At 44.8% G+C, this 19,672-nt stretch overlaps 1 protein-coding gene across 8 annotated transcripts in view; it reads right to left on the reverse strand.

Moving 5' to 3' along the window:
- SFI1 (SFI1 centrin binding protein) overlaps positions 1–19,580 on the reverse strand; it is a 35,386-nt gene extending 15,806 nt beyond the window's left edge. For 3 of the 8 annotated variants that reach the window (XM_087768654.1, XM_087768653.1, XM_087768652.1), the window contains exons 1-13: positions 17,281–17,741; positions 16,570–16,653; positions 13,998–14,069; positions 11,606–11,713; positions 11,198–11,292; positions 9,534–9,651; positions 9,136–9,238; positions 7,555–7,711; positions 6,620–6,781; positions 6,100–6,170; positions 4,901–4,993; positions 4,423–4,520; positions 717–798 (exon numbers count right to left, since the gene is read on the reverse strand). In XM_087768654.1, coding sequence (XP_087624780.1) covers positions 717–798; positions 4,423–4,520; positions 4,901–4,993; positions 6,100–6,170; positions 6,620–6,781; positions 7,555–7,711; positions 9,136–9,238; positions 9,534–9,651; positions 11,198–11,292; positions 11,606–11,713; positions 13,998–14,069; positions 16,570–16,589 — 1,179 coding nt within the window. In that variant the 5' untranslated portion in view covers positions 16,590–16,653; positions 17,281–17,741. Of the gene's footprint in view, positions 1–716; positions 799–4,422; positions 4,521–4,900; positions 4,994–6,099; positions 6,171–6,619; positions 6,782–7,554; positions 7,712–9,135; positions 9,239–9,533; positions 9,652–11,197; positions 11,293–11,605; positions 11,714–13,997; positions 14,070–16,569; positions 16,654–17,280; positions 17,744–19,335 lie in introns of those variants that run through there. The other 5 variants (XM_087768650.1, XM_087768651.1, XM_087768649.1 and 2 more) reach the window with 5 other exon arrangements.
- Positions 19,581–19,672: the final 92 nt, after the last annotated feature.

Genomic DNA, 19,672 nt, shown 5'->3' on the forward strand with positions numbered 1-19,672 from the left:
CTACAGGTACCTACATGCATGTGGATGGAGAAACTGTTATCAGAAAACAGCAGGCCAAAGAGGAAAAATACAAGCTGATAAGTGGCATGTGAAAGACTCCCAAGAACCGATAAGCTCCAGAAACCAGTCCTGTTGAATTTGCAAGAACTGATAATCTCAGAACACCAGGAGTCAGCCATATCTGCACAAGGCCACCCGCACACGCTGCCATCAACTATGAGCTGTGTAACTCAGACCACATAAAAGAAGGCCGTGGCTGTTATATATAAAGACTACAGGATTATATATACATCTTAGGAAATGAAGGACCCCCCAAGGGACTTTCCGGACACCTACCAAGAAGCAACTAGTTTGTCAGTGCAACCCTGCACTTCTTAAATAGGTTGGGGTTGGCTCTTTATTACTATTGTTGTTTCAACCAGGTAACTATGAAACAGACAAGAGCGTGAGAGAGAGAGCACACATGCGGTTACTGGGTGAGGGAATAAGCAAATGAACTGCGTGAATAGTTATCCGCTAATAATGCCAGCTTAACTTAAAAAACGTCATTGGTAAATATTGGTCGTAATCTGTTTCCCCTGACTTGATCCCCCACCAGGGAGAAGGGAATTTACAACACCCAAGTCCATCTCGTGCTAACTGATGTTCACAGACAGTGATTAAGAAATCGTCCCCTCTATTTCCTAAGCGAGGCAGGGTAGAAGAGTTACATTTACCCTCTTCTCTCCCATTCGGTATTCTTGCTGCTTGCACGCCTTCAGCAACCATGTGTCAAATACCCGTCTCATCAACACCCTCCTGCAAGCAAAAAGGGAAAATGTCAGCGCAGGAGAGAAATCTTACCCAGCATACATGAGACAAGACAAATGAATTTTCTGAAGTTATTAGAACTCCCTGCTTTCATTCAGATCATTCAAAAGATTGTTCCGACTTCTGACCAAAAAATTTATTTTATTTACAAACACACACAGAGAAAAAAAAAAAAGAACTCTTCATTTCTTCTCTACTGTAAATATAGTCCATTCCCTCCTCCCTTGGAAATATTTTGAAAATCCTACTCTACTTTTTTAAACAACAAAAAAACCACCCAAACAAACATTGTAATAGGACTTGAAAAAAGTTATAACAAGGAAGAGCAGCATGGTCTGATCTCAACACTGAAGGGATTCTACTGAAGCCTTCTTTTATGAACAAGGTCAGGTTAGTTGCCCTCATTATCAAAGCTTCTCTCTCTCTAGATGAAGATAATACTTGCTAGCCTGTCTCCTCCCCAGGGATGCACAAGAGTCATTACCAAACCGTATCCCAAAAATGCAATTAATATATATTTGTGATTGAGCACTACACATCTCTCACACAGAACAAGCATACGGCAGAAACGTCCCAGTCCAGAAGTCTGAGCTACACCCTAGTGGAAACAGCATCCAGTTCAAACTACATCAGGTATTTCCAGAACTCAGTCAGGTGGGTGCACTAATTAGACTGTCAGCAAGTCGCAGCTCTTCTCTAGTCTAAAGAGGCCTAGAAGATCTTTTGGATTCTTACCAAGGAATTTTCAGCAGGTAACTGTTACAGCTCATTACAAGTTTATAGGCTGGTAAACGACATGAGTTAATAAGTCTTCCTGGAGGGTACTGGGAGTTGTCAGCAAGAGTCTTTGATCTGTAGGCAGTCACCAGTCTTGACTGATGGCTCTTCTGGGGTATCATCTCCTAGGCCTTACCACCAGACACAGCAGTCGGGGCACTGACTTGCGAGACAGCACGCGTGTGCGTCAGAGACCAACAGGGAAGCTGAGTTCTGGCAAGCTGCCTTGAAAGTTTGACTTAGGTCTGGCTGGAAAGCAGCGCCAGACCTCTGAACAAAGAACACACTTCTTATAATTTTTTCTGTTGTGTTCAGGAAACAGGACTTCGTTTATACTCTTTCTAAAGAGAAAAGATTGCACACAAAAACATTCCTGACCCATGGAATCAAGGTATGGCTACAGAGCCCATGAGAGCCTCCGAACCATCTGTTCACCCCTTCCCTGGTGATGGAGGCGTAAGTTACATTGCAGCAGTTGCATGCTGCAACTCATCTTCACTGAGCTTAACCTCCCGAGCCTTTGAGCCTTTCCTCTCTCCGTGTCTCCAGAGGGTAAGCTAATGCACCACAGCTGCACTCTCACACCAGTTGGAAAAACTCTTCATTGCTTGCAGAAACGCAGCTGCCCTCGCCACTCAGCCTGCCCTCCCAGCCTATTTGTGAATGTCCCCAAAAGCAAGCCAATATCCAAGGCAAACCAGACTTTCTGCAGCTTGCTTTTCAACTGTGAAGCCAGGCTTCTGATGACAGAAAGGTATAAGTCTAGAACACAGGGCGTGACCAGCCTCTGCCAATGAAAGGTGCAAGGTCCCACGTCTACTCGGAAAGAAGATTTAATGTTAAAGAACATTTTTTTCTCTCAACTTACACAGGAAAAAGTGTCCCAAGGAGGGGACTCACTGTAAAAGCATATTTCCAAACATACCCTTTCCCCAGGAAAGCAAATTTTTCCTTCCTTTAGTATTCTAATACAGAAAATGGGAAATAGGTTTTAATAGCATCGTAAATCATAACTACCTGAAGAGTCAGCACTGAACCATGGGTAGAATACAAGCCCAGGCAAGGCCTTTAAGGCATCTCAAAAAAGGCAAATACTCTTTTTTTTCTCTCTCAATCAGTATTTCCCACCACTGATTTCCACAAAGAACAAGTACACACTCTTGTGCATGTCTGTGCCTCCATAATATGCCAGTAGAAGTAGTTAGTAAGATACATCATTACTCTGAGACAAAGGCTAGTGGTTGAATTTTAAGAGGTGATGAGAACCCATAGCATCCATTTACTTTAATAGAAAACAGAAATATCGTGCACCTCTAAAGAAGAAAGATTCCCAGTAATTTCACTCAATTTCACACTGCAAACTTAGATTACAGTAACTCCAGCAGTTGTAGTAGATTTATTTTTGCATAACTGCAGATGTGAAACACAGCCAGTATCATCATTTTGAGTCCAGGTTCTTTTCCTGTGAGTTCACACTGGTCTTGGAGCCAAAATTAAAGCTTACAGTCACAGCTTGTTTGTTTCATGTTGAATCTAACTGCACATACTGCAACTGACTGTAAGACAGGTAACCAGAGTAATATTTCTTATTTCTTCAGTGACCTCTGAGCAAAAACAAAGTGATCCTGATGCCAAGCCATCAGGCAATTTGAGAGATTTGTGCAATAATTATGCCTGGAAAATAAGACAAGAATGAACTCTAACTCAGTACCAAGTATATCATTCACTCTTGTAGTATTAGCCTCTCTTAATCAAGAAAATTTTAATACTTAAAGCCAATTCTGCTGGAAGGATTAAAAGAAATGAGAGAGAAATTTTATTGAGTAGAAGATACTGATTAGGCCGCAAGGTAGTTCTCTGAGCTGTAGTAAAGTCAAGTATCTTTCTGAATGCAGGCTGTGCTAAGCTGATAAAGAACATCACACAAGCTTGCACAGCAGAATGAAGCTTCCCTTCCTCCCTTTAAATTTAATTTTAATTTTAATTTAAATCAAGCAACTCTACGTGGCTCGTTGCACTAATATACTAACATGGTGAGGTCTCAACAGGTTTCATTTGTTTGAGAGCAACACCGTAATATTGTGGTTGAAGCGTTTTCAGTTTCAACTCTAGCCCCAGGATCTGAGGACTGTAGAGTACAGCGTGCAGTACTGAGTAGCACAGACCTGTCTTGTAGAGGTCCCATTCTCTCCTGCTAAGCTTCACCCAAAAATCAAGACAGTTCCAAGGCAACAAAGTTTGGAGTATTTGCACGTCCTGCAGTTTTGGAACCAACTGAAAGCAGCGTTAAGAACCAAGAGACAGAGGAAGTGTAAGAATCAAATATATACCCTTTCCACTTCGTTGTAACAAACGTACTCCCCACCAAACTCCACAGGTCAAATTTAAAAGCTTTCTGGCTGCTTTGTTAATGTTGACTTATTCCTAGGACTAAATAAATTTAGCTTCTACAAAAAAGCCTTACCTTTACTCTTAGAGTACCTCTAGCAGCAGAAGTAGCATACATGAGCCATCAACTCCCCCCGCTCCTCCTCAGAGTAAAGCAGAAGCAAGCGTTTTGAGCTTTGTCCATGCTCATGCTGCAACCTACTGCTCTTACCAGTAAAACGTCCAGCTCTTAAATGTAAACAAGCCTCAGGGCTGGGCTTAATCAATCTCCCTCTCACATTTCACAGAGAAGCAGGAGATGTCAATTGTCCATTATTCATAGAAAATATAAGAGCAATTGGCATCAGGATGGTCACGCCCCCAAAGGTATTACCAGATTTTAAAAGAGAACCAAAGGCTCACAAATCCCACATTTGTATAAACTTATATTAATATTTCTCTGCGTACCTGTAACGGGCATGAGCCACTGATGTTAAGGCCTGCTGCTGTTCTTCCTCCTTCTCTTCCAAACGGGACTTCCAACGGTTCCAGAACTTCTGCAGCACCTGAAACAACACAACAAAGACATGAAAAATCATAGATATCAAGGGAGAAGAAGAATGCGAAGAAAGAAACTATTAAATGTCCTACTGAAACTGCATGCTGCAATGGTTGCCTCCTGCACTGCTTCATATACCAAACTTGCTTTATAACCTGCTATGAATTTTTCTGGTGAAAGAAAAAGTCACCATAAACATAGGAAAATAGAAAACTAAAATAACATATCTAAGACTGACAGTTGACTTACACAGGAGATTTTCTGTGGCTATTAGTATTTAGGAACAAAGCCACTGATTTAATAAAAAAGTATTTTGTAGGTGAAAGGGGAAGCCAATAGGACAGCTCAAGAAAAGCTAACACAAGAACCAAAAAAAGTCAAACTCACTGTAACTTGATGCTGACGGTATGACAGATTTTTTCTCATTTGCTGAAGACGAGTGTTCATGACATTCTGCCGAAGACCCTTAAACCCAAGTTTCTGTAACAATAAGAAATGTATGCAACTTTCATGTAATCCAAATCAGCCAGCACTGATTTACTTTAGAACTGGCTGTTCCTTACAGACAATCTACGTTTGATGCTACTCCTTGCAATAGCTAAGATTTAGGAATTTGTCATCAAAGCCATAAATCAATTTCCTCTCACAAACTGTCACTTCTCCAGCTAAACTAAAATCACCTTCCGCTTTCCCAGGGTTTTATTGCGAGGCATCTAACTCCTTATCCGGCTATCAACACCACTACCCAAGTCCTTTCCCGATCTATCTCCTCCTTCAGTTCAAGACTCATAACTTGCTCCTTATCAAAACCAGAAAGGATCCACTTCCCTTTCAGGTCTCCTCTGCACAAGGTGTTTTGGTCTACAACCCCACAATACTTCGATTCAGGGATGAACATGGTAAATAGCATTATGAGAGCATCCTGCCTTAAAGTGCTCTTATAGTCACTTATGTTTTCAATCTATGATTCAAACAGGTTTATTGCCATTCTTTTGATGATCAGGACTGATCCACATTTGAAAATAATTCAGTTCTGAAAAAGCTGGAGGCTTGCTTGTGCCCACCTTACAGCCAGCCTTCAAGGATTTAGCTTTTTTTTTTTTTTAAAAAAAAAAAAGACGCTTACTGAACTACCTGCATATGCAATAAGCTATCTTTGGACTCATGTGAAAAGAAGCAAGTATGCATTATCACAGAGGGGAAAAAGTAATTCTTATAGCAAAGCAGTGTAAGCAGACTGAAACATTTGGGGGAAAAAAAAAAAATCAGGGAAAATGAAGGGGAAAATGCAATCTCATGGTGAAATGGCCAGGGAGCGTGGTAGCCCAATACCATCAACATTAATCTGCTACTTCACCAGTTTCCCAACTGGAAGACTACTCTGGAGAGCAGCACAGCTTCCCCATTTGGATTCAACTGGCAAATTCCAGAATAGCTGGAATTTAGAAACCTGACACCCAATCCAAACAGTACATCCCCCGCTTAACCCCCAACCCCACTGGCAGTATTAGAGGCACCCTGCCAGTCAGCAGTATTCGAGTTCCCTCCGCAGCCCCTTCCACCTGACGCGTAAGGGTGGCTCTTACCAGCAGATGATGCTTGTAGCGGTTTTCAGCCAGCTCACACTGTCGAGTTTCTTCCACACACAGCACAACATCTGTCACTGAGTTAAAGCATCTTTCACACAGAAACATCCATCCTGATAAATATACACACGACCTTCTCCCACAGAGGGGCGCTAGCTCTCCATCTACATTTGCTCCAATATTCGAATTCCCAGCACTGCTACCTGCGCAAGTTCTGATTACAGTCAATTTTTTAGATTTTGCTGGCTTATCACAATAAATTTCTGATTCACTGTTAAGTAAGGAATTCCTCCCCAACCTTAAGTTATCTTCTGCAGGCTCTTAGCTGTCAACAGGCTAACACACTGTAATTGCAACAGTTTTATTAATTGTTAGTATGGCCTTACATACATCTTTCTAATGATAACATGTTTGTTGTCACCCACGCTACTGCACAACATTCCTGCTTATTAACTGGCTCTTTCGTCCGTGGGAGTGCTTTTAACCCGTCCCTGCTCGGGACTAAATACAGACTGGATACAATGCTTCCAGCGTGCAAAGACTCTCCATAAGGCAATCCTTGCTGCTAGTTTTTCAATGTCCTTTCGGTGAGCATGCATTCTTCTCCTGCACTCCCATGACAGCCGCCAATCAGAGAAACACTGCCGGACTACCCTGCTTCGGTGGTGCTCTTGGGCCAGCTCTAGAAAACACACACACAAATTACTCATGACTTGTCCCGTCCTGGGCTCACTTGTATCAGATGAGACCATTACATTTAAGCCACTGGTTCTGAAGTGACGGAAGCTCTAACACTGAAAAATGGTGCTAAGAATTGACAGTAACACTCAGCTATGGACTATATTCTTTCTGTTTTAATGCAGTAACATATTGTACTGACTTAAGAAGGGGAAGTTAAAACACTGCGTCACTTGTTCAACATACACAAGCTTGCTTACATTTCAGCATACTCCTATCACTAGCTCCCAGATATCCAAGCTGGATTCTTTTCCACTACCACTGATCAACAGGGAATTCACACAAATATTTGAACTCATTCCAGCGGCTTCAAGGGAAGAAACAAAAGAACTGGTGTAATAATCTTTACCATCCTGTATGAGTTATGATTTGTCTGATTACCAAGAAAATCCACGTGCAGATTGACTGATAATAGTCCTGAATACGTCCTTCTCACAGATATCTCAGTCAGAATATATTACGCAATGTGCAAGTTTTCATCACAGGAACTGTAAAGCATTTTCTTTTAAACCACATGGAAAGCAGGTGATCTTCCTGACAGTTCAGTATATACCCTTAGCTAGCCAGGCCTGTAACACTGTACAGTCCAAGTTGCACCTCAGCATCTGTTGAGCAAGCAAAAACATTGCAGCGTCTCCCAGAACAGAAAAAGCCATCACTGTGCCCTAAGCAAAGGCGCTGAGCCCCGTTCTGTCCTAACTCACCACTTTCACTCACCATTTTGAAGTTTCTTTGCTCTGTGGAGGTTTAAGTATCCCAGCCATGCTTCCACACATCTCTTCAATTCCCAGTGCCGATGGTGAGTTATTGCTCTAGTCTCCTTCTCCTTGTCATTCTGGCTGCATAAATACAGCTCTCGCCACTGCAACCAAGCCTGACAAGAACAATTGAGGAGGGAGGGCAGTAAGGGGAAAAAGCAGATAAGATTAAGGAAGTAGAAAAAAGAAGAGAAGAAGAAGAACACACAGGCAATAGGAAATTCCATGTTAAGATCTAAAGGTAAAAACCGCAACAAACAAAAAACAAACAAACAAATGCCACAGGAATGTCAGCAGAGAAAAAGTCACAGACAAAGAATGTCAATATCGAACTTTTTTTCCTCATTTCGCTACTTCCGCACTTTTTCCATTAAAAGGCCAAAATAATACCTTTTTGGACAACAGGCTTTCTTCCAGACAGAGTTATTTTCATATAAAAGAGAATCACACCTTGAGATAGGATAAGATTTCCCAAGTCACGAGTTTATCTCCTTAGCAGAATACTGGCCTCAAACGGGCAGTGTTGCCATCTTACAGCACAGACCAAAGTAAATACCATCATCTGTTTTTAATGAAATGGACAAAAAGCCACAGTTGCAGTGCAAGAAAGAAAACCATGCTGTTTTCACTTCAGCTAAGCTGAACAATTTACTGAAGGAGCTGACAACCTCTCAAGATAATGAAATGCTGGATTGTACTTTCTTACCCCAAAATGGAGTTAAACATGCTCACAGAAATCCATTAGGATATAAGAAATGTTGTCTTACAAGGAGGCAGGGTGCTGTCAAACAGCTGACCAGTGCTATCTTGCCTCCTAACGGGACAGTGGACTGGTCCTCTGTGGAGTTTGGCATTCTAGAGAGCCAGATGCAACTACCCTTCATGCCCTGCTCAAAATGCCACAGCTGCAAACTCACACACCTGTTTTCTTTTACCTCTTATTTACCTGTGGCTAGTTTCTCTGGTGGAGAGAACTCTGATACTTTCACTGCCATCAAGCACTGTGTAAGACAGTAATCATTCCTTTGGACAGTCTGCTTCCTAGCAAATACAAGACATGGATCCAGTTTGCTTTGCCTAGATTTCTTGTAAAGAAATTTTTGTTGGGAAAAAAAAAAAAGTTTTGACCTTCTTCAGAGAGTCACAGAATATCACGAGTTGGAAGGGACCCATAAGGATCATAGAGTCCAACTCCCTGCCCCTCACAGGACTACTTAAAACTAAATCATACGACTAAGTGCGTCGTCCAGATGCTCCTTGAACTCTGACAGACTTGGTGCCGTGCCCACGTCCCTGGGGAGCCTGGTCCAGGGACCGACCACCCTCTCAGTGAAGAGCCTTTCCTAATGACCAGTCTGAACTTCCCCTGATGCAGCTTCATCCCATTTCCTCATGTCCTAATATGTTCTTCCATCAGAAGTACTGCAATTTGCAAAGCAAATGAGTATAAGGCCTATTTTTTATTAATCTGCAACATTGGTCACATGTGCATGCAACTTAAACATTAGAAATGGTAGTAGCTGAAGTTCCTGGGACTTACTCGAAATTGCAGGCTCTGGGCCCAATGCTGCAGAGCCAAAATATTCATTTTACATCCAGTGCCGTTCTGGTAGTGTCGTCTTCTCCACACTGCCCATGATATGCTGCCAAAACAATGTTACAGACATGTTCAAATGCAGGTTCCATAGTTTGGTGCAAGAAATCACCATTCTCTCACTGGAAAAATGTATGAACAACAATCTTTTAAATTCACAGTCCATGGGCATACCAGAAGAATTCAGACACACACACCTCAAAAAGAAAAAAAAAAAACAAACAAACAACAAAAAAACCCTCGAACATGGAACAAAGTCACCGCAGGAAAAGATAACAGAACACAGGTAAAAAGCCATGGCATTGTGGTCAGTGCCTCTCTGCCTGCTTCCACTCCATTCTTACCGCAAACAGCTTCTTTCCCTGAATGCCAGTGCCATAGACTGCATCCCATGTTTGGTCCTTTGAACCTCAACATAAACCAGCCAGTGCTGCCAGGTCCTGAGCAATTTTTGCTTCTTCGCTGTGCACAACAAAAGAATTACGGCATCTTAAGTTCATGCAAGAATCTGGCATTTTTTAACCATTCCCTAACACCGCTTGTCCCCGACCTCCAGTCCCCTCAACCCGCAGTGACACCTCGTGGGAAACCCTGAAACAACAGCCACCAGAGCCGCGGCCATCCACCCATCCACCCCGGCTGAGAGTGTCCCACTGACAAGGACCTCTGAAACGCTGACAGCATCGTGCCGCTTGTTCAGAGCGGCGTGAATTATCAGACAATGGCATTGCTTTGTCTTCGGTGCTTACAGGGTATATAATTGTATAACAATATTCGGCATAACAACCTTACTGGGTAAGGATTGCAGGATTTTCTTTGGCTCGTTTTAAAAAAAGAAGTTCATCAGGTTCATCAGGAACTTTTCAAGAGTTATTCTCTATTACAAGAGAAATCAACCAGAAACAAGTCAAGTTTATTTAGCAGACTGGTCACGCAGCTAAAAACAGAAGTGGTGTCACAAATTCCAGTTTACCACTTTATGCAGCGCACTGCACTTTCTCCTCACAACAGTCTGGCTTGTCAGAACTGACACTATTGAAGCAAAGTTATTAGAAAAAACATCACTGATTTTATGCCACTTCACAATTACACTAAGAAAACCACCATATTATTTTTTTAAGATTTCCTTGTGATCTGGTGACTCAGGTATTAACCTGCCTTAAAACGGGTCACTTTTCTAGCTTTTTGACTAAGTAACACACAGCTGCTTCTGTAAGTACTCTGGCCTCACTCAGTAAGAAAGGAAATCTAGACAGCCTATCAGTTTGTTTCCAAACGTGCCAGTCTATGTAATGTTCTGAGGCTATATTCATATGCAAAGAGACCAGTTAACTTATTTTGCAAATCGGCACAGAACAAAACCGCAATATCATCTTTAAAAGTGGGTGAGATATTCCCTGAAACCAAAGGAAGTTGCAACCAACACAGGCAACTTCATCAGTAGGACAAATCCACTGCAGAACAAAGAATCTATACCATAAGACAAGGGGCACTTCAAAAGCTTGGGCTTCTTTTTAGTTGCAAGACACAAGCTGGAAGGAACAGTGAATACAGATAAAATATGTGCAGTTAATACCACAGGGGATTATTATCTAATTTCTATACTCACAGCCGATAGAGAATTCCAATAACACATTCTATAAAAAATATCTATTTGAACACATATTGTGATAAAGTGAAAAAAAACGAAACAAAAAAACCACAGAAAAACAACCAAGCCACGCCTCAAAACCAAGCAACACAATCCAGAGCAGATGGAGAGGCCCTTAAGCTTATTCACTGGCATCCCGAAATACCTATATAGCTACACAGCAGTGCATCAAACGGAACCCCCCTGCCAGCTCCAGACAGACAACCATCTGTACCCAGAAGCGTTACGCTTCCATGGGGCGCGGGAGGTCAATGTGCAAACGTGTATGAGGGACGGAGATTCTGTGTAAATATTTCCCTTGGAAACTCCCATCTCAGTATGTCCCCACGTAAAGGTAGTTACCATCGCTTCACTTACCATGAGACTCTGCAACATCATATTTGTTCCTCTTTCCTTGTTGCTGGCATACATAGGCTCTCCAAGCCTTGAATATCAAATTATGGAGTAAATGCCTGAAAAACGAAAAAAGCACCGTTCAGTGAAATAGCTACCAATGCCTAGAAGTAGGATTCTTTCAAGTTCAGTTGCAGTCTAAAGATACGTTGGGTAGGAAATTTTGACTTCATCCTAAGACAGCAGCAACAAAAAAAAAAAAGGCGGGGTGGGGGTGGAGAAAAATATGAAAATAAGCAATGGAGACATTGCTCTTGGCCTAGAGGTACTGTTGATGTAACTTGCTTGCCGGTATTAATAACTCCTTCAGAACCTAAGGAACATTTCTCATACTGCTATATACACACGATAATAGGAAGTCATTTCACAAACCTGTAATGGCTGTCTGCTCTGAGGCTGAGCTTCCTTTCTCTGCAAACAGTCCACCACTCCTTCCACTCTCCAAAAGTTTTCTGAAGAATCTTCTGGTCATAAAAGCATCTAAATGGTTGAAAGATTTGGACATGGGAAACTTCATACAGGTTTCCAGGTTGACCACAAATCAGTTTCAATGAAGATTACGCTACCTCTTTTCCAATCTTGTCTGATTAGCCTAACAGCATCTAATTGCATTTAAAAACACTACCCCACTGTGACACTTTATTCCAAGACTCTGTGAACCGTGACAAGAAGCAATCAGCTTACTAACTGTAAATACTTCACAGAAAGTCAAGGAAGGAAAGACAGATGTTGTTAACTGACTTGCTAAATATCAGAGTGCCAGCTGACTTTACACCTACGAACAACTCGCATCTTTTATCATCAGTTCTGTGCTTTACTCAAACAACCAGCACAGCTGATAAATAACGATATGTGTATTTCCTTGCTAATTTCGTTCTTTGTTATTTTAACACAAAATATTTTTATGTATAGAAATAAATACAAAAGCTACTTCAGATTTTATAATGCTTTGATATTTCCATTGTGTTCTTAGGAACAGCATGCTGATCTTAAGTCATCCCAAATGTAAAATCTTCCCAAAGAACGCTTAAATAGGCTTAAGAACTCCTTCAGCTAGTTGCACATCACCTATGCTAAAAACGAAGCTGTTCATCTGCTCACGTACCTCCTCCTTCCAATGGATGCTAAGCCTTGCACAAAATGGATTCACGAGTCACATATGACCTTCAAATTCTTTAACCTCAGTATAACAGTCTCTGCTTTCATACCCAGATTTAATTAACAAGTACCTGACCAGGTAAGAAGTGAAGCTACATTTCAACTGACATTTCAATTGTGAACAGCTAAAAATTCAAATATAGGAAGGTCTCCATGAGGGAATTCGGATTTTGATCACCTAACTAAAAATAACGGTCATAAGCTACTATATCAAGCAATTTCTTTTTTTTTTTTAAATATTCTCTCAAACATTTTTCCATGTGGTCGAGATGACCTGGGCAGCAGCCTAAGAACCGGAAAATCTCATCAACTGGAGTACAAATACTTTCAGAAAATTTCTCATCTCTTTGTATTTGTGATGGAGAAAAGGACAATAGAAGGACCCATGAAAGCACGCGAGCTAACAAACAAAAAGCACACAAGCCCAGACTCACAACCTTTGATCACAGCTATCCCACTAGCTTAATGAAATTGGTCATGTCTGTAGTAACAACAGGATTAGGCCCAGAACACCTAGAGGTCCCTCAGGGAAACACGTGAATCCTCTCACAAGTTGCAATTCATAGCTACCTACCCCAAGCCAAGTTGCTAAGTCATTCCAAGCACTCAAGCAGAAGAGAAGAAAAAAAAAAAGAAAAAGAAAACAGAAATGAGCTATATGTTATTTTTTTTTACTTAGTGCATTAACAGAACATTGCAAATAAAAGCTATGGAGAACTGGGGACTCTTAAATCTAAAAAGGCAATTAGTTATTGCTTATGTAACTTGCTGAACTTTATAAAACTTATTTCCACTCATCCTCTTGAAAAAAATAAAATAATCATTGTCCTGAATTTACACACAGCCAAAGCAGTGCAGACCCAGTACACGGGATAACAAGAATGGTAAGGTTCACAGGAGAACTTCCGCTTACCAACTAAGGCAGACATAGCCAGCATATATTTGATACAGTACCAGGAAACCGGATAACTAAGGGCCTGATCTTATTCTGACTCTAACAAATGCAGGTCTTTCCACTGGGAACTGCTTCAGTTCCCAAACGGGTGGTCAAACAAGAACGAACACGCAAATGAAAGCAAAACAAGAGAAGAGTATCCAAGTGTCGGTTCCCAGTAACTGCCAGAACACCAACAACAGGCACGAATCATCCGCCACAGGCATTTCAAAGTCAGACAGATACAAAGCGTATCTAGAGACATATTAAGCACAATAGCGAGAAAAGTAAAATGAACTGAATTTCAAGACCTATCTCTAGTTATAACTTCGAAAAATCGTTACATTTAAAGCAGGTATCACAATCACAGCCCATCATTTATATGCAAGTACAGTTCAACTTCATCAAGACAACCACAATTCCTATGAATTTAGTTAAGTAAAGGTTAACCATGATTACTAAAAACAAACAAAAAGCAGGAGCAAGAAGGGTATTCAAAGTAAACCTTCAAGTGATCTCAAAAGACATCCAAATATTTTATTGGCAGCCAGTACTCTCTTAGCCCAATGGTACAGCACTAAATCATAAAAAAAAAAACAAAACAAAAAACAAACAACAAAAAAAAAAAAACACACAAAAACCCCCACCCTTGATTTATGTTATTTTATCTACCTGGCTTTGGAAGGGAGAGCTCGTCCAAATGCCTGTCTTGCCCACAGACAGAAGAATTTCCTTGCTAGATATCTGGAATATAAGGAAAGGTTAGTTGCCTTTGTACTCTTTCTCTGTTAATGCCCAGGCAGCTGTAAAAATAGGAACTTCTATGCTAATTTCAGTAGTAAAACTAAGGCTTTGGTTTTCAGAGATCAATGCATATACGAAATTTTCACACCCTGAAATCAGCACCTTTAACCTTCACCCAGCATAAACAGAGGCCCAAGCATCATTGCAAGACTTGAATTGGGACACACTTCTTTAGGAAACCTAGGCAGCTGAAATGTCTTCCAAGCAGCCCACTGACACCCAGCGACACTAATGAGCAGGCTGCTGATTAACTGGGGAGCCCTTTTTGTGACTTAGAAGCGGTAACATCCCTGTTTCCCTGAAGACAACCAGCCGAGTCAGACTTGTTTCCAGAATATTTGCGCCGATCTAATGTTTGCCCCTGCCCGAAACCAGCAGATCTTCCTTCTTCCTACATCCCCCACAGCAGTCCCGCTTCTCAGCAAGCTTCTCCTAGTGCCACTTCAGCTCACTAATCTGCCATCCTAAGGTAATTCCCCTCCCACGTGTGTGCACACAGCGTGCCCTTACAGGGAAGATTTGAATGTGTTTTTCTGCCTTTTATTCTCGAACGTATCAAGGTATTGACTGTGATACTGTCACCCTTTCCCCCTCTTTTTTTTCCAAAGGGATTTAAGAGTTAATTGGCTCGCAGAGAGCCCCGATAAGCACCGAAGACATCCTAAGGTAATTCCCCTCCCACGTGTGTGCACACAGCGTGCCCTTACAGGGAAGATTTGAATGTGTTTTTCTGCCTTTTATTCTCGAACGTATCAAGGTATTCTGTCTATTGCTGAAAAACTCTCTTGAGGACTAGGGAAATGAAGTGAGTATTTCCCATTTAACATGAAATGCACTTATATATACAGTTCTTTTACAAGGAACTCTTTCCTAGCTTTGCTCGTATTTTAATGTGTTTCTTCTTTAAAAAAAAAAAAACCTAAAAATCCTTTCCTGTATATTCATCATTAAAAAGAAAAATTAGGCATATTTTTCCACCATACAGTTTATTTTCACATGTAGTTCTAATCTGAAAAATAACAAGTATGTTTTTATGAACTGTATTTTGTCTGTAATTTTCTGAAAACAAGAATGATTAAAAAAAATCTAACCAGATAAAACTTGCTGAACCAGTTGTATTGAAGCTTCTTTCCCAAAACAAATACTGCCACCACCCTGAAAATTTGCACATTAGAACCACAAACACATTCTTGAACTCCATAACAGGCAACAGAAGAGGACAGTCTGAAGTTTCACCCTAATAATCACCTGGGCTGAGCTAGGAAACACATGGCTGCAGCCAGAAAAAAACTGTTGGTACCACGACGTTATGGAACAATCCATACTACTAAGTTTCGGGAGTTCAGCTGAATAACCGCTCACAGAATTAACAACAAATCATTGGGGGGAAAAACCAACAACAAAACCAAAACCCCAACCCCCCCCCCCCCCCCCAAATCTGATAGGAGGGAATACAGTATTTTTTGCTTGTTCCAGCAAGCTGCAAGGAGCTACAACAAAGGGAATGAAAGAAAACAAGACCCATGTTTTGTGTGTGAGAGATAAATTCTTGTTCTCCTATAAAATATTATTTGAATGCTTTCTGAAAGAGGTGGGCCCCATCCGGCAGACAAAAGAATTCTGTTCACGTCAAGATGTGCAGTTAAGGCAACTGTTTGCACTTTTGAAGAAGAGAGTTTCAGGCACTTTCAAATTTATGCAAAATAGCTTTTGGCACGACTTCTTGCACACGTCTGTTAGGCCCAACTCCCTTTAAAACCATCTAATCTGCCCCAAAGGTAAACCTGGTCTGACCATATGCCATGACAACGTAACACAAAGTGGTCACAAAATCAAGCTCGGGTAGAATATGTAGAAGTTTTGTACTAGAGTCTAAGGCATGTGAATACTTAATGATTTTCCAACATATGTCATTTTTAACAGATTATTCCTAAATTTGAAACAGTGTATGTGCTACACATACATAGCAATGACAGCCCACATCCATGAGAATTTATGTCAAGCAACCACGAAAAATAAGAGTCGAAGAAGGATGTAAAGTTAGAAAATAAAAGCATGGGAAGAATAATAGAACTGCCTAACACCACAGAATAAATCTGTGGTTGGGCCAACAACTATACCCAGATATTTTACGTTCCAGTCTAATACCTCAAGCTCAAGAATATAATTTTTGTATTTGAATGTTATGATAACGTAAACCCATGTAAAGTTGTGTTTCATGATGGATTTCGGGGGGGTGGCGGTGTTTGTTGGGTTTTGTTTTGTTTTTAAGAGGAACACTTCCTGTTTAATAACGTTCCATAGAGATCAATAAGCCCTTATATGAGAATAACTCAACTTTCCTCTGTCCCATGGAATGCGTAAGATATCCAAATTTAAAAAAACAAAAAAAAAATTACAGCTGAGGTCTTTAACAAGGCAGCATCTTATTATTGCTTACCTGCTTCTGGATTTCTCCATTTTGCTACAGTTCCAAGTCTGCAGTAAACAAATGCACTCTCTGCACTGGAATGTTGTGTATTAGCTTTGGACAAAGCATAAATTAGTTCCTGTTATTTGTGATGACTCCATCAAATGGATCTATGCTAAATGCAGCCTGTATCTTAACAATGACAGGAATTCCACCCACCTGACCCGCGTACGAACAGCATAACGCAATTTAGAAGTTTAACATGAAAAGCATGTCTGCACGCTCACAGCCCGGCTGGCCAGAACGACACTGTGCTGACATAATCATGGTAATAAAGTCACAACTGTTTGAATCCTAAGACGGCAACTGTGCCTACCCAAATAAAGCTGTGCTAGAAAGATGCTATAAAAAGGAGATGACCCTAAGGTATGTTCCCCTATTTAGAAATAAATTAACAATCAAGGGTGACAAAATCAGTGCCTGATCAAACTGACTCCTTTTCACTAAGCTTCCCTCCCTTCGCAAGCACACAGAAATGAAGAAAACAATTTCACCCAGCTCCAGCAAGGGCTTCTGTATGCACAGAGCCTTCCCCCCGCCAGGTCTCAGGGAGAGCAGGACTCTGTGAAAGCGCCTGGACTTATGACCAGCAATCTTCTTGTAAGCGTGAGATCCAAAGCGGACGTTTCTATAAGCAAGGTTTAAGGTGTGGCAGGAAAGAAAACCAAACCAAAAACTTACTGCACTCAATCTGAGTTTGCCTGCACGAAATTCCTTTCGGCAGAGGATAACTGTAAACTGAACGCGTTCTGTGCTTATGGACAAACACTCGAGAACCACACGATGCCGCTGTAAAACCTTGCCTCGGGGCGCTGGAGGCCACGGCCGCGGCGCCCGCCTCCCCAGCCGCCCAACGACCCGACCCTGCCGCCCCCCGCCCGCCTGAAGGCGCTACAGACCCCGCGGCCAAAGCGGCGCGGCCTCCCCCTGGGCACCGGCCGGCTGAGGTAACGGCCGGGCGAAGGCAGCGCCTCACAGGGCAGCGGCACCGCGCCCGTCGGCAGGCGCGGGGCGGGCCCGCAGCGCCACGCGGAAACCGGGCGGGCAAGCAGCGGGAGCCCGGGGGCTCTGCCCTCCCTAACCGAGGCGTCCCCGCTCTCGCAGACGCCTGGGCAGCCGCGGGGGCCGAGCGGCAGGAGGCGGCCGAGGGGGAGGCAGGGCCCGCCGCGCCTCAGCGCCCAACAGGACGCGTGACCCGCACGCCGCCCGCCCGCCCTCACAGCGGGAGGGCAAGCCCCGCCCACCACCACGAAGAGGGGCCGGAGCGCCGCCCGCTCCCCTCGGCGTCGCCGCAGCGCCCCCCGGCGGCGGGGAGGAGCGCTGCCGGGCGGCCCGGTGCCCCCGCCGCGGTGCGGGCCGCGCTGGCGCCCAGCCCCGGGGCCGTCCCGGGCCGCCCCCGCCAGCACGAACCTGCGTCCGCTTCAGCCATAAACCGCAGTCCCGAGCAGCGGGAAAGGGGCGAAGCGCGCCACGGCGCTGAGCGGCTGCTCACGCCGCACCCCCAATGGAGGAAACCAGGCGTTTTGCCATGTCCGTGCCACCGGGCTTTCTGCTGCAGGTAGCCCGGGGCCTACAAAAGATGCGCCTTTAGGAATTAAAAAAACCGTACTGCAGCTCACAGCAGCGGTGAACGAAACACACCACGGCTCAGGGCCTCTCGGAGCCAGGGCCCGCGGTGCCCGGTAACGGCCGCTCGGCGGGCGGCTCGCGGGCTTGCTGCCCGAAAAGCCAACTCGCTAGGAGAAACTTCGCAGTAGCTACAGCGCTCTCGTATTTGTAACACAGCACTTTGTCTTCTAAGAAAAAAAGTCATAGAACCATGGAATTGTGTAGGTTGGGAAAGACCATCAAGTCCAACGGTTAACCCAGCCCTGCCAAGGCCACCACCAGACCACGTCCCTCAGCACCGCATCCACACGGCTTTTAAGCGCCTGCAGGGACGGAGGCATTTAAAAATGAGAAATGGAGGTATTTAACGCGAGAGATGTTTATTCCTGTTTCATTCCGCAGGTAACCGGTTTTAATGCTGGCGTCCCACTCCATCAGAGCCGAGGGAAGACCACGGTTTACTCAGCAGACCCTGCCAGGCCTCCCCGCCGCGGGCGCCGCTCCCCGAGGGCTCTGATGGGGCCGGCTTGCTCCCAAAGCGAGCTCCTTTCGCTGATGCTGACAACCCTCTCTGCTCCTCGCTAGCAGCAACTAAAGGATCTGTCAGGTGCCTCCGAATAAGCTGCTCTGCTCGCTCCGCCCGTCTCCCTCCCGCGGCCTCGGGGAAACGCCAGATCTCACTTGTGGCAGAAGGCTGAGGGAGGCGTTGTGGAATCGCCACAGCGCGGCGGGGCACCGCCGCCTCACGCCTACGCTCCTGCCGGCGCCCCGCCACCGCGGGACGGGGCCGAGGGCGGGCTGGGGGCGCGGGCCCTGCCAGGCCGCTCACGGCGGGAAGGCGGCGGCGCTCGGCTTGAGGCGGGCCCCGGCGGGGAGGCCTCCCCGAGCCCCCGAGCGACCCCGCGCCAACGTGCGGTGCGAGGAGCGGGGAGCCCGACCGAGGCGCTAACGAAGCTGTCAGCCGCGCCGCCCGCCATCGCCGCTGAGGGGGCCGCGCTCGCCCCGCCGCTTCCCGCCCTTCCTTCAGCCCGCGCCTTCCCCGCAGCCGCGGCGGCGCGGCGGCACGGCCCCTGCCCGGCCCCGGCCCCGCTGCCGCCCGGTGCCCCGCGCCCGCCACATGGCGCGCACCACGTCCCGCCGCCTCCCCCGCAGGGCTGCCCGCCGAGAGTGCCTGCGGGCCCGCCGGGCGCCCCGCGCCTCTCCTCACCCACCGCGGCCTTCGCAAGGTGAGACGAGGCTTCGGCGGGCTCGCCCGCGGCGGGGAGACGCCGCCGGGCAGCGGGGGGAAGCGCGGCCCCGCCGCCGCCGCCCGCCTTTCCCAGTCAGGCGCCGCGCGGGGGAGCCCCGGTGCGCGCCCCCGCCGCCGCGCCTGCGCGCGGGCCCTTAAAGGGGAGCGGGGCGGGCGGCGGAAGGCCCCGGTTACGGCGGCTGAGGAGAGACAGAGCCGGGCGGACGGGGAGAGGGC

Source organism: Nipponia nippon, unplaced genomic scaffold, assembly GCF_047370975.1.
Source record: "Nipponia nippon isolate SJK-2023a ecotype South Korea unplaced genomic scaffold, ASM4737097v1 scaffold_30, whole genome shotgun sequence".
In the NCBI taxonomy this organism is placed as follows: Eukaryota; Metazoa; Chordata; class Aves; order Pelecaniformes; family Threskiornithidae; genus Nipponia; species Nipponia nippon.